Source organism: Apis dorsata, unplaced genomic scaffold (assembly GCF_000469605.1).
Source record: "Apis dorsata unplaced genomic scaffold, Apis dorsata 1.3 scaffold_896, whole genome shotgun sequence".
Classification (NCBI taxonomy): Eukaryota; Metazoa; Arthropoda; class Insecta; order Hymenoptera; family Apidae; genus Apis; species Apis dorsata.
In genome coordinates, this window is record NW_006264011.1 from 87,097 (window position 1) to 105,602 (window position 18,506).

At 25.6% G+C, this 18,506-nt stretch overlaps 1 protein-coding gene across 2 annotated transcripts in view; it reads left to right on the plus strand.

Annotated features, from left to right (window-relative positions):
- Positions 1 to 10,734, plus strand: part of LOC102679134 (nose resistant to fluoxetine protein 6-like) — a 19,022-nt gene extending 8,288 nt beyond the window's left edge. For both annotated transcript variants that reach the window (XM_006623466.2, XM_031514125.1), the window contains 10 exons: positions 2,066 to 2,277; positions 3,849 to 4,060; positions 4,841 to 4,932; positions 5,439 to 5,632; positions 5,769 to 6,104; positions 6,488 to 6,687; positions 7,676 to 7,808; positions 8,035 to 8,224; positions 9,392 to 9,534; positions 9,828 to 10,734. In XM_006623466.2, the coding sequence (XP_006623529.1) occupies positions 2,066 to 2,277; positions 3,849 to 4,060; positions 4,841 to 4,932; positions 5,439 to 5,632; positions 5,769 to 6,104; positions 6,488 to 6,687; positions 7,676 to 7,808; positions 8,035 to 8,224; positions 9,392 to 9,534; positions 9,828 to 10,322 (2,207 nt within the window). In that variant the 3' untranslated portion in view covers positions 10,323 to 10,734. The remainder of the gene's footprint in view (positions 1 to 2,065; positions 2,278 to 3,848; positions 4,061 to 4,840; positions 4,933 to 5,438; positions 5,633 to 5,768; positions 6,105 to 6,487; positions 6,688 to 7,675; positions 7,809 to 8,034; positions 8,225 to 9,391; positions 9,535 to 9,827) is intronic.
- Positions 10,735 to 18,506: the final 7,772 nt, after the last annotated feature.

The following is an 18,506-nucleotide window of genomic DNA, read 5'->3' on the forward strand; positions in this document are numbered from 1 at the left end:
TATATATATAAATGCGTTTTTTGCACCATGTTCTTTAGATTAAAATATATTTCATATATATACATTATATATGAAATACATCATATATATACATTTCAATTTTTTTAATTAAAATTTTTTTATAAATTCTATATTTTTTTTATGATTTAATTTTTCCAAAAATTATCTAATATTATATTTTTTTGGAATATAGTTTTGATTCGAAGTTCAAAGTTTTTTTTTTATATATTTCATTCATATATAATATATATATAATAATTTTATTCTATTATATCACGAATTTCTTGTTCAAAGTTATTTTTTGAAAGGAGAAGAAAAAGTATTAACAAATAATTACAATAATTCCTCGTGGTTTGTGGCTGAAGGTTACCGATAGTATACGTTGAGTGAACGATCTCAAGGTTCTGCGAAAGGTAAAAGACACCCGATCAGACGTTTCTGCGAAGATGACGTATTTTCTGTTAAAATGGCGTGTAATTATCATTATGGAAAATTTTCATCGAAGAATAGTTTAGAATAGTCATAGCACATAATTAGTTTTATATCTTATTTGCAAGAAGTTTAACGTAATGAAATTCTAACTAGAGAACAATAGAAAAAAATATTATCATAAAAAAAGTGTCACTAAAAAAAATATATATATATATATATGATAAAAATAGTGATTTTTTTTATTAAACCATAAGAAGACATATTTATATAGTATTGAATTACTTACATTGCATTCTTTCTTCAAATATGACACAATTCAAATCATACGATTATATTTTCAATATTTGTCAATTAAATATCTCTTATTGATTTATTGTAATGAACACAGATAGAAGCATATACATTTTCTGAAGTGAGTTTTGCGATTTCTACTTTGCGCAATGCTTACGAGTTTCGATTACCAGTTTATGTAACACGGCGTGTTTACACGTTACAATCGCGCGTTGTGTATATCGATGCGCTTCGTTCAATCAACTTTAAATAGATGAAATTGTATAATCGTATAACTAGGCAGGGTTGTTTGTGAGTAGCCAGTGTGTTCTCGCTATCGAACATGAATGAAAAATCCGCTCCATTGCGCAGATCACTTTTTCTTGTTTTTTAATCCCTTATCAGACGACCAATTTCGCAATTCATGCATTACCCGCGTTATTTCCGTATACTTCCTGTCTGATTGACTATTGCGTGCGCACTTTCGTATTAAAAGAGCATTGACATTTAACCGCAAAGATTAAGATATTCTACGACTTAATAGATCTTGAATATATAACTAAATTATTTATTTTAAGATGAAAAATTGAAAACATCATATTATATTATAAATTTACCAAAGATTTGCTACAAGCTTTATTAAACTAGTCGAAAAAAATTGATAATTAATATTTTAAGTAAATAGGATTATGGAATGCATCCCTCGATATTTAATTCTCTGAATTTCAAAATAATTTTACGATTAAACATTTCAATAATATTTTTTTTTTCGAAAATTGTTATCTCGAATTTAATATATGTATATACTTAATATTATACTTGTAATGTAAATGTATTAATTTCTCCTTTTTTATTATTTCAATTTATTCTATTTATATTTAATTTTATAAATATTATTTCATATTTTTTTTATTTTTAAATGTAAGTTCAACACATTCTTTTTTTTTTAATATGTATTTTTCTTTCTATTAAATCTGCGTATTTCTTGCATTTCTATATCGTGCAACAATTTTCTTCTTATTAACTAATTGTTAATTTGTCTTTTACATTCAAGTTTAATACCGTTTAAATTACATATTGCTTGTTATCTTAAAAAAAGATGTGATTTTATTTAATATGCCCTTATTTCTAATTACATTTCTAAGCGAAGCTATATCGTGTAAGTACACATTTTGCATCTTATTTTCAATTTTCATGCATTCATTTAAATTTGTTATTCTTTCAATAATTTATTGTTAAACAAGTGCGCGTACAAGTTTCATTTTTTTTGTAAAATGAACTTTGTATAAAGTTAAATTGAAGAAGGAAGAAAAAAAAAACAAGAAAGTATCACACAGAAAAATGCATTTCTTCTCATTTCTAGTGTATGATGCCTCAGTGAAAATTCCACCAGGCGTAATTACCGGCAATTATCAGCAACTAGGTAATTATGATGAATGTTTACAAGTGAAAAATGAATATGGATTCACCGGGAAGGCTTGCAGCGCCACGGTAAATTTTGAAATCGCCAAGGACAATGGTAAACCACGCCAACTCGATATAGGTGATCTACTTCTGAATATAGCCATTGCCTCGGTAAGTAAATACAAATATTTAATTAATAATTTTCATCCTCTTTTTTATTCATTTCTTCGATCAATTATCTGATCACTTCTGATCACTTGAATGTAATAATTTGATTAATTAAAAACATTTTATCTGTCGATTTTTATTAAAAATTATTTTATTGCTAATTTAAAAAAATTGTCGAATTTCAATTAAAACAATCAAAATTTATTGCATAAATGTAATCCTATAAATTTCCAACCAACTTCTGACCAAGATTTTGCAATTACGTCACATTTCTTAAATTACCAAGAATGTTGTGCAACTCACGGTAACACGAAACGTATCATATCAAGACTCTTCTTTTCGTGAAATTTATTTCTATAAAAAAGAAGTATATCGATGTGGTTTATTTCGTATCTCATCTGTTAACAATATATATTTGATTAATAATATCTTGGAAGAATGAAAAAAGAAGAATATTTTCCTAATTTTTTTAAAATGTTATTACAAATGTTTTATCGTGATAATATGTTTGAACTAAGATTCATTTGACAGTTTGTCGTGTTATTTGATATAGAATATCATCATATATTACATCAAGATCGATATTTAATCAGAAGTTTTTACGATAATTAATTACAGAATATCACAAAAATAACATAATTTTAATTTTCGATACTTATTAAATGTTTACAAAATGTTTCATTAAAAGATGATTATTTGAAAACGTTGAATAATTTATCTTATGAATAATCATTTTTCACTTTAAATTTGCATGATGAATAATTAGGATTCAGGAGTTGGCATTTGGGTTTGATTGCATCATCAATCTTAATGCTTTCAGTGCTCTCAGCAATTATATATCTATATATATATTTCTTTCTGTTAAATTGTAAAATTTACTAAATGCTAAATTCCGAGAATCTTTGACAGTTTCTTTCTTTATTTCGTTTCATTTCGTTTTATTTCATTCGAAGTAAGAGAAAAAAAAAGTACTTACAAATATTCGCGTTTCCTTATTGTATTTTACATGCCTCGAAAATTAAAGAAATGGAGAATTTAAGAAGAAAACTTGAGAAATTAGTGGAAAAGATTCTGTAGCAGGCACAATTAGAGTCTTAAATACGACAAGATTGCTGGACAAAGATAGTACACTTCTATCATTAAAAGTAACTTGATTTCTTTCTGGCGAATTTTTATAAAAGAATATAAATGAAAATACATTATATTATCCCCACTGCTATTGTTACAATAGGTAGAAATACGTCACGTGGTCAGGCTTTCGCCAAAACCAAGCATAGCATCATATCACGTGACTAATGTAGCAGTAACAATAGAAATAATATAGAAGTCATGTTCTTTTGCAAAAAGTCATCAGAGAAGAATTGGATTTTTTGGATTTTTAGTGATAGAAGAAGTAGCATATCCGTTCAAGAATTTTGTGCGTACATCTAATTAATACATATCAACATTTTTCAGGATGCTTGCAAACTTTATCAATTTATCCCAAATTTTGGGTATCTATTCACTTCTATCCTTCATGAAAATTAATCTTTAAGCAAAACTTTAAACAAAGAGCATTTTTCTTCTTGTTTTAGGGACACACGAGCTGGAAATCGGGCCGTTCTACGAACTACGAATGGATGTGGTGTGTTCCGTCAAGTTGCAATCAAACAGATATCCAGGAGGCGCTCGAACTCAGCCTCGACCCTCTGAAGGTAGAGGACCGCGTGGACATGGTGGTAAATGTTTCGTGTCGGACCGCAGAGACAGATCGAGCTGTGTTCGATATAAGTGATTGGGTTTACATGTATGTAGATTTGTGCACATATCGTATTCTAATACAAGCGGTTTTTGGAGTAACGGGAAACCGATGGCATCATTGTTTGCTTGGTGCTTCGAGGGCAAGGTTGAACGCGCATATCGCATGGCAAACTTGTCAATCGAAATTTTATCTAATTTTTATATTATTATTTTTATTAATGTTATTTTATTTTTTTTATTAATATTACTTTTGTTGTATCGATTAATAATATTCTTCTCAAAAATAATGTTAAAATAAAATGAAATGAAATTAGAAAATAAGATTTATTTTGATCTTCTGAAACACATGTTTTAAAAATTATTAAAGAAAACAATTTTGAATAATTCGAATCGTTCTAAGAATCCATAAGAATATCATATCAAATTGGAAATTTATTGTCAAAAACTCAAAATTCTACTTATAATTTTTTCTATCAATAATTAAATAAGTGCAAATTTTGAATTATGACACTTTTCTGTGATATGTATTCATAATACACTTTTCTCTTTTACGTGATATGTATTCATAATGATTTTTCAAATTTTTTTTTTTTTTTAATAGATAGTATTATTAACAAGAAGAAAGAGAATGTTTAATTATAAAGATAAATAATAATAATAAATAATAAATATTTCTTTAAAATAACATTTTATATAAATACAACATTTGTAAAAATATATACAAATTATTGAGTTAATATAATTTTTATTACAATTAGATTAATTCTTAAAAATAATTTTTCATCTATATATCCGCAACGTGGTTATGGATTGAATTAAATTTCAGATCGATCCTGGTGATATTCGTAATAGTCGTAATTGCCAGCACGAGTTACGACATGGCTAAACAAGGCCATCTGAGTACATTGAACCAAAAAGGTGAGATGTACATTTTATTATATAAGTAAAAATTAATTGATCGATAATTGATAAAATCCATCGATCAATCATTTTATCTTGTTTTCATTGCAATTATGGAGGAAAGAACTCAGGAAAAGATTAAATCGCGAGATTACATCGAATATGACCGATAAATATTCTTAGTCACGCGATAATAATCAGTGTTAAGGACACTGTTCGTCTTGCATAAAACATTCATATCAATCTTATACCGTTTTCGATGTACTAATTTTAATATGTGTTTAAAAATTTGTTATAATTTTTTATAAAAAGTTTAATGTTTTTTAATATATTTTTATAGAAAATTTTTTATAAATTCTTAATTTTTTAATTTTTTTATAGTTTTTTTATATTAAAAATTTAAAAAATCAAAATAAAGTTTCACTTTGTTTATTATTATTTAATGAATTTTCAATTATTAATGCTATTATTATGAATTTATAACTATTATAATTAACAACAAATGAATTATTATATCTATCCAGATAAGAAACATATCCTTTTGACTTCATTCTCTGTTTATACAAATGGAAAAAACTTGTTAAAAACGAATAGGCATTATAATTCGATCAATTGCCTTGATGGACTACGTTATATCAGTATTTGTTGGATTATTTATGGTCATACTTATTACACAGAAGTGGTCGGGGTTAAAATGAACTTAAACGAGATTTTACAGGTAACAATATCAAAAATTTCAGTTGCTTTTTTTTTTTTTAGTAATTTTGCATAAATAAAATATACAGTAGTATTTTTTATTAAGTATAAAATATAATGTATATGATATTTTTAATTTTTTTTTAATACTTTTCAAGATGCATAAAAATTGGGCTAGTATACTAGTACTCAATGCAAACCTCATTACCGATACATTCTTTCTCATAAGCGGTGTTCTAATAGCGTATACAATTTTAATAAAAAAGGAGAAAAGTCCAAGAGAATATTTCAATGTGATCGGTCTTTATCTTCATCGTTATTTAAGATTAACTCCTGCTTACGCTATGATGATTGGATTTTATGCCACTTTATTTTACAAAGTTAGCTCAGGCCCCCATTGGGATCAATGGATAGGTGCCAATAGAGATTATTGTCGAGAAAACTGGTGGACAAACTTACTTTACTTGAACAATTATATCCATCTACCTAGAATCGTAAGTAGGATGTAATGATTCAATTATTTTGCGTGCATTGTGCATTATTTGATTAATTTCTATCTGTTATCTATCATTATTTCCTATATTGCATGACTTCGAAAAGAAGTAATGCAGTTGTGCATTTATATTTTTTCTTTCTATATTTTGTTTAAAAAATAAAAAATATACATATAATTAATCAACAAAAATTTAATAAACATTCTTATTAAAATTCAAATATTTTAAATTCATTTTCTAGCGCTTTTTATTTTTAAGTTACATATAATAAAAAGAAAAAGAAAAAAAAAAAAGAAAAAAATTAATATGCTGTATACGACAAATCGAAAAATTTTTAAATGCAATCTATTCAATAATTGTTTATTTCTTACTTTTGTTTTTAGTGCATGTCTCAATCTTGGTATTTGGCAACCGAAATGCAACTCGTCTGGCTGTCGCCGATTTTCTTATACCCTATGCTCAAGTTCACGCGAGAAATTTTCTTCTGGCTCGTTTTCCTGCTAGGTCTAATTACCTCCATTCTAATACCATTCCTAATAACATTCAATCTCAGGCTCAATGGAACTATGCTCTATTATAAGGAGTGAGTGCAGAAATTTACCTCTTTCACTTTCTTGGTGTTTTCTACAGGATATCGGCAAAAGATGTGCTAAATAATAGTTAATAGTAAATAATATTGAGTAAATATTTATATTTTTTGATCTATTCATTATATATAAAATCATATAAGTTTAATTTATAAATAATAAATGTTTATATAAATAATAAAATATTCAATTTTTGAATAAAAATTATGCACAAATATAATTTCTCTTTCATCATCGACAAATTAATTGATCAATTAAAAATAACATAAATTTATTTTTTAAAAATGTTTATAAATGATTAATTTCGATTACTATAATTGAAAAAAAAAAAGAATTATAATCGTCGAAATATCAATCAAAATAAATGCATATGATTAGCTAATTATTGCACTTATAATATTATTCAATATTATATTATTTATTTATATTATATTTATTATTTATTATTATTTATATATTATTATTTATATTATACTTATTATTTATTATTAATTTTAAGCACTATATATTAATATTTAGCACTTTTTTTGAGTATCCTGTATGTCTTTTTTTCTTTTCATTTTATTATCATGTCTTGTGTTGGAATGTCTGATTTATTTGGCATATAACTACTCACTCTTCATTTTAAGATATTTTGCTTCGACTTTTCTTTATTCTTTTGTTAGAAATTAGATTTCGAATATTCAATTTATAATCAATATTTTGATATTATTAAAATTATTCAATATATATGAGGACATATTATACAGATTTTTAAACTAAACATTTTTTTTAGATAACTAAACAATTTAGATATTTACTTAAACAATTTAAACATAATTGCAATATTCATAAAATTTAAAATATGTATACATACACATATGTGTATTAAAAAATTTTCAGTATTATTAGTTATAAATATTTTTAATTAAAGTTTTATAAAAACTAGTTATCTATATATTTTTATATTCTGTTTATTAACATTTTTGTTTTTTTTGTTGTTAGTAACACTGATTTGGTCAACGTATATATGCAAATTTATACAAAGGTTTACAATAGATATGGATCTTATATTATTGGTATTGCTCTTGGTTATCTATTGTACAAAAACAAATCAAAAAATGTAAAAATTCATACCGTAAGTATATTTTTTATAATATAAATCAAAAGTATAATTATAATATATAAATATCATATATTACATTTTTGTAATATATAAAATCCTCCATAAAACTTCATTAAATATTCTAAAGACATGAAAACAAATTATAATATATGAAATATATTTATTGAACAGAAGCAAATATTTCGATATATTTTTTTATAATTCGATGTTCGACTAATAAAATCGGTATTTTTTTCAGATATATGTGATTCTTGGTTGGCTAATAGCTATAGCTTCTGGTTTTTTCATATTCATGTGTCCTTTATGGATGTACTTCGATAATTATTCTTATAACGAACTAGAAGCGAGTTTTTATGCAGGTTTTCATAGACAAATTTTTGCACTTTCTATTTCTTGGCTTATTTTCTGTTGTGTCCATGGTTATGGAGGTAAGATTTAATCTCCATTATTTTTATCTATATTTTATAAATGGAATATATTATATATTTTGTTATATATTATTTTTTAATAAATTTTCCAAAATTCACTTCCAACATAAATATTACAGACAAATTATAAAATAAATATGAAATTTAAATTTCATATATTTTTTTAAAATATCGATCTCGAAAAAGTAAATTTCTTTACATCTTTTTTATTAGTGATTTTCTATTATTAATTTAGGAATTATATTTATATTATATCTCTATGTTTCGACACAGAATAAATTTATCATAATCAAAATATTTATATCTATGATAATTTCTATAATATTTATATTTATAATATAATTAAATTTATTTATATATATATGATAGCAAATATTAATATTTGCAAATTCAATACAAATTCAGACAACAAAATATGGATAATTTAAGATTTTTTAAATTTTGAATTAATATATTATATAAAGAAAACAATAAATTTATTTAAATATTGGAGTCATTTTTTGAGCTTACAAATTTTGTAGAACAATAAAAAAAAATAGAATAATAGACATGTAGTAAAAATTTGAAAATCAACGCCATCTTTAGAGTGCTACAAAAAAATACAAATATAAATGATAGTGAATAATAGGATATGAATAGAGATAAAATAAGAATTGACTATCAGCGCCATTTCTCAAATATAAAAATATTTCAAAAGCAGAGTAAGATAGAATGTGAATTCAAGATCAGCGTCATCTCTTGAATATTTTGGGAAAAATGTTACTTTATTATTCAAAAGATGGCGCTAATAATTAATTTTTATCTTATCTCTACTTTGTTCTACTATTTACTTTCTTTGTTTATATTTGTGTTTCATTTGCAGCAATATAAAAAATCTAATTTTCCAATTTTTATCCTATTTCTGGCCTTATCCCACTGTTTTCTTTCCTTTTCTACATTTGATCTGCAAAATTTTTGCAAAAAATAACTCCGATATTTGATTACTTTATTTTCTTTTCTATTATCTCTAATTGATGTTATAATAATGTACATATATTCTTTATGCCGATTATTTATATTAAAAGAATGCTTAAAAAATATTTAATTTAATATTAATAAAAAAATCTTAATAAATATTTAATAAAATAATAAATATGAAAGTTCCAACGATATTCTTTTTTGTTTAAGGTTTCGTCAATCATTTTCTTTCTTGGAAGGGTTGGGTTCCTTTCAGTAAATTAACTTACAGCGCTTATCTGTGCCATTTCGTGTTTTTATTAGTAGAAGCTGGGTCAGTTCGTACTACTGGTATAATTTCGACTATGGCAATTGTAAGTAATCATAGATTTAAAAAATTTTAATTTTTGATATTAATTTTTAATAAATACAATTCAAACTAATTCTCAGAATATAAATTCTAAATTTTGAATGTATGACATTAATATAAATATCTATTTTTAAATAATCTAATAATTTAATTTAAGTTTTAATTCAAATCTAATTTTTAATTAAAATTTAATTTTTAATTTAAATTAAATTTGAAATTAATCTTAAATTTACATTTTATAAATTATTATTAATTATAAATATAATTAACTAATTAATTATTTATCAAAACATTTAGCTTCGCAGTTTCTTCAGCAATCTCTGTCTTACAATGCTTCTTTCTGCACTTTGGACATTGTGTTTCGAAATGCCATTTATGACGTTAGATCGTGCCTTTTTGTCTCATAAGAATCAATCGAATCTATCTTCTAAACAAAATCAAGAAAAAATATTTGGTTCTACCGATTCCAGCAAAGAAATCTATCGTTCTACGGAAGATTCTTCATCTACAATGATACAAGATTCTGAAAATTTTAATCAGAAATCTGAAATAGCGAGCATATACGATCAGAATTTAAAGGATGACGATAAGGATGACAAGTGTCCGTTTATTTTTGTGATCGGATCTGAAGACAAAAATTCGTGGTCACAAATGAGAAATGTCCATCAAAATAATGGCTATAGCGAAGACTCAGATAAAACTCAATTGAATTCTGGAATGGAGACTAGAATAGATCATAGTTATGAATCATCCGTAAATCAGAATTTGATCAGGAAAAAGGAATTCAAATAATGAACCAGATGAATATTAATAGTAGTAACTAATCGATGATTCATTGATATTAAATCTGCTTGCTGGTCAAGCATCTATTTACACATAATCTAAATAAAAATTATAAGGAAATAACAATAAAAAAAAGCGGGATAATATTTTATCCCAGAATTATTTGTTTGTTTATATAAAGATGTTTGTAAATAATGATCAATAGATATTACATTATATCTGAGAATATTTGTTTGATATTAGTGTTAATGATGAATATTTTTTTTATTTTCTTACTGTTCAAAAATGCTGGTTATTTGTGGATGTGGCTGAGAATATGATATGATTAAGTAAACAGTGATTTTTTTACATGATGATAAATTAAGAACAAGATTGTCTTTTAATCTAATGAAATTTTAAGTAAATTCTTAAGAATTATTTAGTATAACATTTTAAATATATAGATTATTTAATGTTGAGATTTAATGTTGAGATTAAATAATCTATATATAACTGTTTGAAACTAAGTCAACTTCAACATTCTAGCTAAAAACATTCTAATATATTTAGTTTAATTTTATTACATAGTTTTTAATATATGTGTTAAATATATGTTATAATATATAAATAAATTTTATAAATTTATTACATACTAGCTGAAAAATATTTTTATTCAGTTTCTAACATTCAAACTCAAGGAAAAATCATAGAAAGAAAATTTTTTTGTAATATAACTAAAAAAATACAAATCCAAGTTATATATTGAATCTAGTCATTTATAAAAATAGGATTTACATAAATATGTATATGGTATATTATTTTGACTTAAATAATTTTTAAAATTGATTTTCGATTGAAAAAAAGCAATATAAATAAAGTAAAATTCTATATTTTCGATTTGTTACTGTATCAAAAATCACTGTTTTTCAATTATATTATTAACTCGAGCCTATTCTGTATTTATTATTCCAATTCAAAGCGTATTTGATAACTCGATGTTGATTCATCGGTGAAAAAATAATTTAAATGCGTAGAGATTAGTCAGGAAATGAAGGTACAAATCAGCTGTGAAAAATCATCGATATTAAACAATTAAAAAATAACTTTATATATATCAATTTATGATATATGATATATGATATATGAGAAGAAAGTAAAACCAGTAGAAATAGAAAACACTATAGTCTTTCATTTTAGTTTATAATTCAAATTATTAACAGCCAATTAAAAAATCGAAAATAATAATTGTTTAGATTTGGATTAATGTTTTAATTTAACTTAATGATTGGCTATTTAAATATAGATAATAATAATATAATAATTTCGTATACTAATGAACAACGGATTTTTTATCAATTCAGATCAATTATCGATTTTAAAAAATTCAATTAACCTCTTATTCAATATTTATAAATATTTTATTTAATTAACTAACTTTTATGTATCTTATTTTCTTTTATTTTATGAATCAATTAAGTCAATAATATATAAAATACAGTATTATAAAGTAATTAACTATTAACTAATTAATATTAAATCTTCTAACTATAGATTATATATAGAAGTCAATACCAGAGATTTAAAATAAATAGAATTTTAAGAAATAAACTCATTAGATTGTTTCCTCTTTATGAGGATATTTCTTCTACTACGCTTTATTTTCTTGTATATCAAACAAAACGAATTACTAATATTATTTACATTATTTATATAGCATCGATATTTTTTAGTAATGTTCTTATTACATTAATATTATTGTATATATTTAAATATTTTATAATGTATTCATAATTCATGCTAATAAAAAATTTTCTTTTTATTTTAATATATTTTGTTTCTTTTTTGAATAAAAAAAAATTATTTAATACATAATATAATATAGTTATTTTTTATTTTTTCTTTATAATATTCCATCAAAATTGATACTCCATAAAATTAAAGAAATATATAGAAATAAAAATCATATAAAGCTTTTGATAAAAAAAGATTGATTAAACTATTATAATATTAGTGCAAAATTTATTATATGTAAATTTTAATTATACGTAATGCAAATCTATAATTTTAAAATAAGAATAAAAGGAGTCAGGTTAATTTCTAGTTACTAGTATATTAGCCTCAGCTCGTGTCACTGTTTACTTAGGCTAATGTTTTTACTTCGACCGATCTTTTTTATACGGATACATATTTTTCTTTCTTGCACGCAATCCATAGAAGCAGCGAGTAAACCGAGAAGAGAAAGAACTGCTTGTTTTATCCGTGGAAGAAATCGATACGATCAAGAAATCCTTTTGAGAAAGTGATTTTCCTCAAATTCGATTTAATTGAAATTCTCTATTTCTTTTTATACAAAAATTACCATTCATGTTGTATAAAAAAAATAGGGAATTTTATTCAAATAATTTTTATAATATAATGTTATTAAAAAAATTATTAAAAAATATAAATTATAAATAATATATATATAAAATAATAAAATTATCTGATCTGAAGAGAAATAATTATAATTTATTAAAAAAATAAGGATGTCATTTTATCTAGTAAAAGATCGAAAATAAAAATTAAATAAAAAATATCAGAATTATATGAATGATTTATTAGATTAAAAAATAGATAATAGTGAATATGTGGGAATTTGATGACATCATTAACTAAGTACATTTTAAGGGTTGCAAGTGCAGTTGCAACACGTGCTTAAAACACCCTTGGGACATTCGCCCTTTCGTGGGAAAACAGATCCTGCATTTTCATGAACACTTCGGTCAAGTATTTAAAAAAAGGATCCTTGTGCTTTCTGAACGATTAACAACTTGGGTAAGCAATTGAAATCTCACAACTATTATAGTTTGAAAAAAAAATCCTTAAATTGAAAAAATTATTTAGCTTTTATAAGAATTATATTATTTACTTTTGTAGATTTTTTTCTTTGATTTTTTTTTTTGCAATATATATCAAATAGTTTTAAATTATAGATTTGCACAAATTTTTTATTTTACAATTTATATCTTGTAAGATATATTTGTAAAATTTTTTTTTATTTTTATTCTTTTCTTATTGTTATGAAAAAATATTTATTAGTAATAGATAATAACTTATAATTTTTAAAATTCCAATTGTAAGTGATTTGTATATTTATAGAAATAATAATTAATAATAATATATAATAATAATAATTAAATTTATAGAAAATGTAGATAATTCTAATATTTTTGCTGTTAATGCATAAAAATTTTTGTTAATAACTTTATGAACACATCTCATCAATAATAAAACCATCTTTAGCAAAAGTATCGCTTCCAATTGCTAATAGTGCCATCATTCGGAAAGAAATGCATTTAGTTATTGTGGAGGAGTGAATAGCAAGTGGTGATTGCGTAAATTGGGGTTAGGTTGTCGCAGTCTGTGGAAATAGTAGACATCCCGCAGCGAAGAAAACAGGGAGCGAATTTCAGTGCCAGGTCGTCATCAATGTGGTCGACATCTGCGAGAACCCACCATTTTTCCGCAATAAACACTCGCAACAGAAAAACATTTGTGTCTTCCATTCTTCTCGCGAATGTTATTTATGTCCTAGTCAATAGTAGTTTCCATGTTTAGCGTTCGTCCGTTTTTTTTTACGCTTTATTAACATGCACAATGAATTGGTAAAGTAAGAAAAGCAATTCAAAAGCGGACAATTGTTGTATTTACTGAGAATTTTCGAGAGAGTGATGTGGAAAGTGATTTAGATAATTTTTGGAATGATATGGAAACAGATGTTTGGAGGAATCATTGTCTAGGATTTATAATATATACATTTATGTGCATATTATTTTATTATATATGATGAAATTAAATATCATTCGGATTATTCGTTCGAATTTTAAAATATTTTTTAATAAGATGTAAATTTAGAAAGTATAAATTTTTTCAGTCTGCCATAAAAATTACATATATCCAACTTCCGTTGGTTGGTTTAAATTTCAAAAACGACACCAAATCGAATTCCAGACTGACCTTTTGCGTTGTGCACGTTCTCCAATTTCCCGGATACTAATACGCATATTTAAAGAAACTGTCCTTTTTGTGATATCGACGGAATCCCGCAATGAGACTGGCGCCGACCTCCCTCGACGAGCTAAAGAAACCAAAAAAATGAAAGAAAACTGTCTCCTTCAAAAGACAACTTAACCTGTGTCACGCGCCATCGAGGAAAGACAAGTGCCTCAATAAAATGTAATCCGAAGCTAGGAACGCACAATACTATGCTCACGAGACTCCATCTGTGTCTGAAGTTAGAATACAATAGATTCGTCCTGCTTTCGTATTGCCGCGTCTTTTTGAATCTTAAGTATGAAGAAAATACGGATGGTACACACGTGGAAAATTTCCTTTTGAACAATTTTTAGAATCTTTTTGTGTAATGTAATAAATAAAAATAAAAAAAATAAAAAACGAAAAAGATAATATCAATGAATGATAAAAAATAAAATATAACATATGCTATTCGAAGAAAGTAAAAATCATATATCATATTTTTATTCACAAAAATTTAAATTTTACAGTAAAAATATATTACAAAGTAACTTTGTAATGGATTTTTGTAATATTTTATTTTAAACATAATTATCTGATATTTTGTAATAGACAAAATTGTATCATAATTCAATAATTTTTTTTAAATCATTCTAAAACAAAATTCAAATAAAATATTTATTTTGCAAAGGGATGTGAAAAGATTCGCAGAAGGTGAAAGAAAATGAAATAAGAAGGAAGATGAATCGAAGATTGGAGTGTGAAATACAAAGAGACACGTATAAAAAGTTCAAGTGGTTGCACATGAGGAACGAAGCTTTTCGGTTACCTACGTCAACGATCTCTTCTTTCTCCTTGGCATATACGAAAACCGAGGAAAACTCGTAAATTTTCTAGGGAAAGATCTGCAATAAGAGACTGGCGCCAAACAAATTTCAAGGTCAGCCTCTTACTGTTACATCACTCTAGAAATGGTATAAAAAAATATATCCGTTATTCGATACTTTTTTTTTATACATATAAACATTCCTATTCTTATTCGGAATAATTATTAATTTTTAATTGCTATCCTAAAATAAATTTTAATCTTAAATTAACAGAGTTATAATGTATGTATGTTGAAGAGTAAGGAATAGATAATAAAAAAATTAACGAGTGATAAAAGATTTTGGATGAAAACTTCGCTAAGCATTTACACAGTCGATGGGAGAAAGATCCATATCGAATTTCGTGTAAGAGAGCCTTCCGATTGACGCCCACTACTATTGGCGATCTCATCGCGAGAAATTCGAGATGAGGGCGTAACCAGTGACTTCTTTCCCTTCTTGACAAAGTTTTTTATCCTCTCCTTCAGCGGTTCTTTTCGACTCTTTACCCATTACTACCAAAATGGCGTGCTCGACATCAAACGACGCCGTTTTTGTTCTCAAGATACAAGATAATCGAAATATCATTTAAAGTAATAAAATATTTATTACTATTTATTTTTTTACAGCAATGTACAGATAAGAAAAAAAATAAAAATAAAAAACATATCAAGTATCTTTTAAATATATAATTATTAAAATATATAAATAAAATTAAATTTTTAAACTTTTGCATTTTGAAACTTCTGGTTTTTAATTTATTTTTAATAATTTTTTTAGTAATCACGATTTCCTGTGTAACAAGATTAACTGAGGTTTTTTTCACTTCATTTTGACTGTAAAATTAGAAAAATGACCTGAAATATCCTCTGCCGCCAAAGGGATTCACTCTAAACGGTAGCAATCCCAAGAGACAACCTATCATATAAATATTGAGTAAACTGGCACCTGTTTTCCTGTTCTATGATCACATATGCTTCTGCATCACGTTAATTTCATCAATTAATATTTAAATAAAAAAAATTAACGGCAAATGGTAAAAAGTAACAATTTGCGTAAATACATACTCATGATACCTATAATGTTTTCGAATTAATATATAGTATTACACAAGTATGAGTCATTAAATGTAGTATACGGATTAAAAACTACATTATCGAAGAATGTTAATTGAATGAGTCACGCTCGTAAACCTATATATGACAGAGTTAGAAAAATATCGAGAAGAAAAAAAATGTAATAAATTATTAATGATAACGGAAGGCATCTGGCCTTACACTCGATTGTTACCAGACATAGTATCCACGCTTAATAATTTGTTATAATTATCAGCAAAATAATCGATCTTTTTAAATGAAATGTTGTACGATTGTTGCATGAAATTCTCTTCCGAAATTTTTTCCTGGCGCTTACTTTCTATTTTTTTCTCTCCATTAATTCCTTTTTTCCATATATTCTCTTTTTTTATTTTAGTTTTTTCCCTAATAGATAGTGGAGAAAGCAATTGGTCAAGTGGCTGACTGCTAGTCTGGTCGCAGAAACTTCTTGACAGACGTTGAGACGTTGTCAAAGGCAGACGCCGCGCGATCGACCACTTCTAAGGACGACTAATTTCTTCCCTTTGATGCCAGGCGGTCGATTACCACGCTCTTCCCTGAGAACCACGCTTTTCAGGAACAATTTTTCAATCGGGGATCAATTTTCAATTGTTTTTAATCGTTTTCAATTGCTTATCATTACATTATTTAATCATGATATAAATACGAATATCATCAATTCACTATATAGACTTCCATCATAATTTTATTTATGCGTATAACCTAATCTAAAAAAAAAAAAAAAATACTAAACTAAAAGAAAACTAAATTAAACTAGAAAATATTATAAAAATTTAAATAAATATTAAACTCACATTAGCAGAATAATTCTCTCCATATTCACGAATCAAATGAAATTTTTCAATTTGTTTTCTATATATTTACATAAATAAAAAAAAATGCATATGTTAATGATTCACATATGCGTTCATATATAGGTGATGCGCGCTGCGGTTTCCCACAAACGAGGATAGATTAGAGGATGATTAAAAGGTGTTCTGGATTGCGTTCCAGCAGCGCAAAAGCTGCCGGCGTTTTGATGCGATGCGTGTGTCCCTTTGCCACTTTTACACCCTCGAGCCAAGCAGCAGACACCGAATTGGACGACTAAGGGGCTAATACGAGACCCTTCCAGTCCGTGGTTGGAAGCTGCTTTCTCCCACTTCTCCGCCATGCGACGCACGCTCCCTTTTTTTATCCTCCGAGTGGAGTTGTCGCGATTATTTCTTAAATAGATATATATTGCAGCTAAGTGACTTCCGGCGATAACGAAAATCGAAAGGTGGAATGTCGATTAGGAATATCATGTATGGTAAGTTAAGATAACAGTGACTAGTGACTGGTTTTAAAGGTTAAGAATTGAAGATGGGTTATACGTATGAGAAAAAGCATATGCACTATATATATATATATATGTAGTGGTTTCCTGACGTGCTCTTGTTTAAGTTATTTTAAAATCATAAAATATTTTATTATTATTATTCGTTTCTGTACTATCGTGTTTACAAAACTTCAACTTTATTTCATCATTAAGTTTATATATATATGTATTATTAAATCATCAATTTTACATTTATTTGATAGTAATAATAAATTAAACTAATCAAATCTCATATTTTGATATTATTACAATTACTGACCTATTTAAAGGACAAACAATTTTATTTTGCGTGAAACGCGTGCCAGTCTCGTGGGTTTCTGGGCTGATTCGCTCACTAATTATTATTTCCGTCGTTAAGTAGGTTATTTTTTCGGAAAACGTCAGCAGACGTAAACAAAGAGTTGAACCATGGTGTTCTGCGCTCTGTCGGTAACGCAGCAACCGGAATTTATTTATTTTTCTCGCGATGACACGTGGTTCCTTTTCCCATCTTTCTTCATTTTTCTCTAAGTTCTCGGATTTCTCGTGCAACTTTCCAACATGACCATTCAAATTTCCGATTGCTTTTTAAAGAAAACTTTTCAATTGTTCTTTTAGCTTATATATATATATATTTTTTAATTTTTATTTTCTTTAATTTTTTGTTGTTTTCCATAATCCAATAATTTGAACTTTTCTAACAAAAGACATAATAATAATAATACATTTAAATATAATTTCGAAATTTTATTTTTATCATCAAAGAAATTTTTATCATCTTACAATTTAATCCATTCCATGTGCAATTAGGAAGATCTTTAATCGATTCGGAAGAAAATAAAAGTCGCAAAAAAAAAAAAAAAAAAAAAAAAAAAAA